The sequence below is a fragment of the Triticum aestivum genome, chromosome 5D (assembly GCF_018294505.1).
Source record: "Triticum aestivum cultivar Chinese Spring chromosome 5D, IWGSC CS RefSeq v2.1, whole genome shotgun sequence".
NCBI classification, from domain to species: domain Eukaryota; kingdom Viridiplantae; phylum Streptophyta; class Magnoliopsida; order Poales; family Poaceae; genus Triticum; species Triticum aestivum.
The window spans coordinates 483,991,593-483,998,306 of NC_057808.1; the positions used below are offsets into that span (position 1 = coordinate 483,991,593).

General features: G+C 53.6%; 1 protein-coding gene across 1 annotated transcript; it reads left to right on the top strand.

Moving 5' to 3' along the window:
* Positions 1–2,999: 2,999 nt before the first annotated feature.
* Positions 3,000–5,007, top strand: LOC123125628 (transcription factor JUNGBRUNNEN 1). The gene is made up of 3 exons (XM_044546098.1): positions 3,000–3,390; positions 3,480–3,781; positions 3,935–5,007. The coding sequence occupies exons 1-3, from the start codon at positions 3,144–3,146 to the stop codon at positions 4,499–4,501; spliced, it is 1,116 nt and encodes a 371-aa protein (XP_044402033.1). The 5' UTR covers positions 3,000–3,143; the 3' UTR covers positions 4,502–5,007.
* The last annotated feature ends 1,707 nt before the right edge of the window (positions 5,008–6,714 follow it).

Here is a 6,714-nt window from a genome sequence, read left to right on the forward strand (position 1 = left end):
TAAGAAAGAAGTCGTGCAACCAAGATCTCTCTTTGTGTCTCTAGACTGATCTTGATCTCTACCCTTGACAACAACAAAGCCGAATACGTTCGCAAATATTCCTTTCTCTTTATGCAGGGACCGGTCAAGGGCTATGTACTAGTAGTATGTATGAGCTTATGCCCTTTGATTAGTTTTTCTTCTAACCTACTTCCTCACGCATTTATATTACGGGACGGAGGGAGTATATGCTATGCACACGCGCATGCGGCCGGCTACTGTTTTTGCATGTGACTAACCTATGCATGCTTTGCCATGAGTACTGTGCATGCTTTCCCATGAGTACAGAGAAATTGACACTCATCTTAACTCCTTGTATGCTTTCTTAGGGCATCTTCAAATGGCAACCCGTAATTCCCTTCGGCACCCGTCCGCGGACATTGATGCCGGAGGCCGCCATCTAACACTGCCCGGATATATTTTAAATAATTTTTCAACTAATCGAACGAAATTCATGCAAATACAATGGATTTTTATATAAACCAGACGAGATTCATGTAAACACGATGGAGTTTCATTACATTTCGAACATTTAGAATAATAAAATAAAGAAAACATACCCTAAACCTATCCTATGGTGGTGGCCATCGTCCACTTCCTCTCTATTCCGCATTGGTGACCACCTGCTCCATCTGCCGTCTCCATGAGCGGCCGCGGTAAGACCCGTGAAGTGAAGGTGCGGTCTTCGGCGAGAAATAGTAGAACATGGGAGATGGATCAACCCACTTGGGACACAATGCCCTGCCGCCTCCCATGCCCTACTCATCCACGGAGGAGTCCGCGATCTGTCTATCGCCCGCGGCAGTAGACATGACGTGAGGTCGATGATGGACGTGGACGGTCTGTCACTGTCCACCTGCCACGTGCAACCCCGATAGATCGACAACGGTGCAAAGGAGGCGCAACTGGCAGCCGTGTTTGCGCCCAACTGTGGCGAAACTTCGTTGCGAGCGACGCGCGTGGCCTCTTAGATCGTGCGCTGCTCCGCAGTGAAGTTTTGGTTCGTCGCCGCCATGGCGTCCACAGCCTCCTCGCTTGCAGGCTCGCCGTAGATTTGGCCCTCCGTCAGTGGGTGCTGCTCGAGGAGGAACAAGTTGTACCTCTCCTCCTCCTAAGCCTACCGGAATGCCGACAGAAGAGTCGCTGCAAGCTGCAACTCCTCCGCCATGACAGTGTCATAGTGCGCCTGCGCCTGCTCCATGGTCAGGCCGGCTTGCACCGGCGCGGATTCTGACGTCGTGTCATCATCGGAACCCGTGTAGTCGTTGTCGGAAACCTCGGGCGAGTTAGCCGGCATGCCTTGTTAGATCCGCCTGTCACGGAGGGTCTCCCATAGAGCATTTCTACTCGTGGTCATGGCGGATGTGAAGCAAAGGGAGGAGGATGTGTTGTGGTGTGTAGATAGCCATGTGTGGCCGTCTTTAAATAGCGCATTCCGGTGAGGCCAAGCGTCTGGGTGCTTCAATGCGCGGCGCCGGAGTTGGTTCCTCGGCCGGCAAGCCTGTTTAATGGCGGCATACGGACGGATGGGCATTGAACGGGCATGGTAGATATCCGTCGCATCCCATACAGCAAACACCGCTACGACATTGAACAGGCATGGACACCAAGGACGCAACGAGCGCGGCGGCTCCCTCGGCCGGCGTGACGCTTCAATGCCGGCGTCAGTGAGAGGTCGCGTCCGCTCTAGGCCAGTGTCATTGCGGATGGGTCACTCTACAGCGGCTTGAATGCGAGCACTTGGCACCGGGTGGGAATGCACGCGGACGAGGGAGGGAGGAGGGTGTTTTGTGAACCAGGGCGGTCAGGAGTGGGCGTGTCAGTAGTCCAGACACCCGTAACCCCCCCTCCCCCAAGTTTGTATCTGGTTAACGGGAAAAAGCACGCCCGAACAGCCCGGCGCACCGATACAGCAATTTAAATTAAAGCATGCATATAGTTCATCCAACTTTTTTGTTCCCAACCTCTTCATTGGCACGGACAGCGGCAGAGGGGTCGACGGGTTTTGCAGTCGGCGTGGTAGCGGAGGAGCCTTCCAGTTCCATTTCATCTGGAATTGGGGGCTGCGGTGGCCGCGGCGGTGAAATTGGACGGTGGTGGCGAGAAGTGGTGACGGCTCGTGCAGGAGGATAGAGGCCAAAATTATCTGAGAAGTGGCACCGGAAGAATAAAAAAGTGCATTGGGCTGCCTAACTCCTTAATTTTTTTAAATGCTACGTTCCGAGCTTTCTCAACCAATCAACCCCCTGATTTTCACAGGGTGGGCCTGGGCCTTCTTAATTTCCAACCAAAACAGGCCAGGTCATCCCGTTAGTAAGTTAAGTAACAATGTTTATGTTGTCTCAAAAAAAAAGTAACAATGTTTATGTATGTGTAGCAAAGCCTTAAATTTGTTACTCTCTAACCATTTAAGAGTTCGGCTAGGTGCGGCTAGCTCTCAAATTTGCTCCTCTAAAGATTCAAGGGATTGACTAGAAATGTTATTAGAGAATCTCCAACAGGCATACAAAAACGCTCCGAGCACTAAAATTCAAATTTTTTGGGCGCCGGATAGCTTCAGCAGAAACTGTAAAATAGTGCACGCGCTAAAAAGCGCTATGAGAAACTGCAAAATTGGGGTGCCCGATTGCGCGCGCTTCACAATTTGCACTAAGTGTTTTTTTAGACGCGCGTTTTTGAGCATCTGGTAAACCAATGTTAGGTTTAGCAGGCTAAAAATGCTAGAGTGACGCACTAAAACTATTTTAGATCTTAAACTACACATGCAAGCACAATACGTAAATGAGAAGCTGCTGTGAAGAAGATTCGTCAAGATAGACTGTGGCGAGAGAAGTCAGACCAAGCGACTTAGACTGGAATTATGTCACCTCCTTAACTTCTTGCAGAGCCCTCGCCTCGGTAGCTTTCACCTTAATTTTCTTAACTCCAAGGCCACCAAGAGCTTCCTACCCTATATATACAACGTATATGCGCAACACAAGGAAGAAGATCCATACAAGTGTAGAACTAGACAGAGTAGAAACAGCAGCAAGCAAGACGTATAAACGAGAACAAAGGCAAGATCACAGGAGAAGCTTTGCTAGATAGCTAGCTGAGATTGATTTATGATGGTGGCCAAGGCGGAGATGAGCGCCATAGAGATGGAGAAGGCGACGAGCGACGGGGAGGTGGTGCTCGGCGCCGGAGACGAGGAGGATGACGACGACGTGGTGCTGCCGGGGTACCGGTTCCACCCCACCGACGAGGAGCTCGTCACCTTCTACCTCCGCCGCAAGGTGGCCAAGAAGTCGCTCCGCATCGAGGTCATCCGGGAGATGGATATCTACAAGCACGACCCATGGGATCTCCCCAGTAAGTTCGTTGTCTGATCAAGTGCAATTTCTTTTCTGGAACAAGACTTCTAATCTGACAGTGCCATCGTCCACTTGCAAATTACGCAGAGGCGAGCACGGTTGGTGGGGAGAAAGAGTGGTACTTCTGCCTGAGGGGCAGGAAGTACCGGAACAGCATCCGGCCCAACCGGGTCACCGGCTCCGGCTTCTGGAAGGCCACCGGCATCGACCGGCCGATCTACTCCGCCGCGGCCGGCGGCTCCGGCGTGTCCATCGGGCTGAAGAAGTCGCTCGTTTACTACCGTGGCAGCGCCGGCAAGGGCACCAAGACCGACTGGATGATGCACGAGTTCCGGCTTCCGCCGGCCGCCGCCCCGGCCACCAACGCCTCCCCGAGCATGCAGGAAGCCGTAAGTGGTCCACGCGCGTGCGCATTCCATTTCCACAGAAAGTCACGGTGCGGCTACCCCTACCGGCGACCGGTCCGGGGCGCGTGTGATGTGGTGCGGTGCAAAGTGTATCATTGACCCTCTGACGTGTGCGCATATGACCTGAAAATGCAGGAAGTGTGGACCATCTGCAGGATCTTCAGGAGGACCATCACCTACCGCAAGCAGCAGACGTGGAGGCCGGCGCCGGCGCCATCCACCGCCATCACTGCTGCCGACTCGAGCTCCAACACGGGGAGCTTCGAGTCGTCGGAGGGCGGTGACGAGTACATGAACTGCCTGCAGGCTCCGGCAGCCGCCGCTCCTTGCATCCCCCAGCAGCAGCACCAGTATGTCAGTCAGACGGGCACGGTGAACAGCGGCAACTTCTTCTACAGGGACACCATGCACAACCAGCAGTTTCAGGGACAATGGAACGCTCCGCCTGCCGGGCCGATGCCGGAGCAGAAACCACAAAATCCATTGTCGACGGCCGACTCCTTCCACCAGAATGAACATAGCCTCGCCGTCGCCACCAACGATTTCCACAAGGTCGAGGCCCTCGACGGGTATTTGGAGGAGATCGCGAGGATGATGGAGGTGACTGATCCGGCAGGGTTTTACGACTACAGATCATACGGTTCATCAGCAGGAAACAGAGGGCCGAGCTTCGAACGCACCCTCCACTCCTCGGCTCCATAGGCTCCCGCGAGTTCGCCGACGGTCCGGTCCGGCCCCCTCTCTCGCCGCCATCGCCCGGCGGCTTCGGCAACACCATGGTTCGCCCTCCTTCCCACACCGGCCGTTCTCGCGTCGTTCTAGAGAAGTTCAGTATCGATGATCTTCAGGGAAGCTGAAAGGTGGCGGAACAGCGACAGTGTGGAAGCTTCCTGCCGATCCGTCTGCCCAATTCGGGATGGGGTTTACTGTTCCGACGTCGACCGGGTAGTACTCGGCTGCTACCTTCTGGTGCCTATTGGGTACATCGGAAGGTCTTGAAGTGGAGGCCCGGCGGCGAGTGTGGTCTCGGGTGGTCCGGGGAAACAGCAGCAGTCACTTACTGTAGCAGCCGTGCCCCCCTGCGCCGCGCTGGTCCAGAGGAACAGTATACAAGACAACGATAGCAGTCTTGCGGTGCCTGGCTGGGCTCATGTATCTGTCATGAATTGAGGAACTTGTGGTTGAACTAAATCATTTGATTGGGTCCATCTTGTCCTTGTGAACATGTATCTTGATAATGTCACCGAAATCCTAATCCTGTGTGCAATTGAAATGATGTTTGATAGTTTTTTGAGTTAGGCAAAGTATAATAAGGGGCTCCCCAGAACCTATATTTGAGTAGAAAAGGTAGGTTTTTTTAGGGAGTTAAGGGCATTTCTAACCGATCCTATGTTAGAGTAAAAATTCGGTTTTACCCATCTAACCGGCACCTAGCCGATCCCCTAAGCCGAATAGAGAAGGATAATTTATCCTCTGCCACTTATCCCCCCCCCCCTATCGGTCCGTCCCTCGTAGGTGACGGTTCACGTTAGGTCCGGCGATCGCGGGGCGCTCCTGTCCTGGGTCTCGTGATCTAGGGTTTCTTCGTTCGGGCATCAGATCTCCCTTCCCCGCGAGCGTCCCTCTGTCTTCGATCCCGATCCCCATCCACCGGAGGCCTTCTGCGTGCTCCCTAGGGCGCGCGATCGTAATACACAATCAACCCTAGGAAGGAGTGAGGGGGTAGAAGGAAGAGATGGAGGGCGTGGCAGGGCTGATGCGTGGGTTGAAGCTGTCCGATGAGGAGAAGAAAGGAGTGACGATCCGGTTCTCGACGAAGGAGAAGGGCAAGGAGGCGGCGATCCAGGACGTGGGGAAGATCATGTCTGAAAAATTGGCTCACCCAGATGCGATCTCTCTCACCTTGGGGAAGGTGTGGTGCCCGATTAAGGGGATCACCTGCACAGAGATAGGGGTAAACAAGTTCCTCTTCACGTTTCATCAGGAATCGGGAAAGCGGAAGGCTGTGGAGGACGGGCCGTGGATGTTTGATAAGGATTTGGTGGTACTAGAGGCGTACGTGCCTAGTAAGCAGCCGGAAGATTACGTCTTCAATGACATCCCGATCTGGGTTAGAGTTTTTAACCTCCCATTGGGCATGATGAATGAGGACTCGGCGGAGGACATTGGCAATATTATTGGTAGATTTGTTGAGGCAGATACAGGAGCGGATGGGAGTGCGATTGGCAGATTTCTGAGGATCAAAGTACGTATGCAGATTGACAAATCAATCATGAGGGGCTTTACCCTGGAGGATGAAGATAACCAGAAGGAGGGGAGTGGGAAAACAGGAGAGAGGACGGATGGGAAAGAAGAGGAGGAAGACGGTGACTGGTGTAGGTTTGAATATGAATTCTTACCGGACTTCTGTTACACTTGTGGTATCATCAGGCACGGGGAGAAGGACTGCATGATAAAACTCAAGAAGGGAGAGAAGCAACAGTTTGGTCGGTGGCTCAAAGCTGATCTTGGACATAGGACGGGGAGGATGGAGGAGGGTGCATGGAGATCGCGGGGGGGGGGGGGGTGGCACAGGAGGATCTCGCAGCTACGGATATAGACGCTCAGGGGGCCGATCGGGCAGTGGCAGCGACAGTCTCACGTGGAGGAAATCTGATTCCAGATCCGGTGAAGGGGGGAAAGGAAGAACAGAGGGGGGGGGGGGGAAGAAGTGACGAGCCCTCACAAATCGGCACCGCCATCACAGAAGTCAGGGAACCCTAGGAAACTTGCTCTCGAGGAGGAGGGGTCAAAAAAGATAAGTGTTGATCAAGGAAAAAACGCTGCCTCGAGCTTACCTCAAGAGCTGGGTGGGAAGGACATAGTCATGGTTGTGGAAGGGCAGGGGGACGGCAGTCAGATTGAGCAGAAGGACA

Excerpts from the sequence above, each read along its gene's own strand:
- LOC123125628 (XM_044546098.1), top strand. The coding sequence starts at position 3,144 with ATGATGGTGGCCAAGGCGGAGATGAGCGCCATAGAGATGGAGAAGGCG. Across the intron at positions 3,391-3,479 it reads CGACCCATGGGATCTCCCCA|AGGCGAGCACGGTTGGTGGG; the intron begins GTAAGTTCGTTG and ends CAAATTACGCAG. Across the intron at positions 3,782-3,934 it reads CCCCGAGCATGCAGGAAGCC|GAAGTGTGGACCATCTGCAG; the intron begins GTAAGTGGTCCA and ends CTGAAAATGCAG.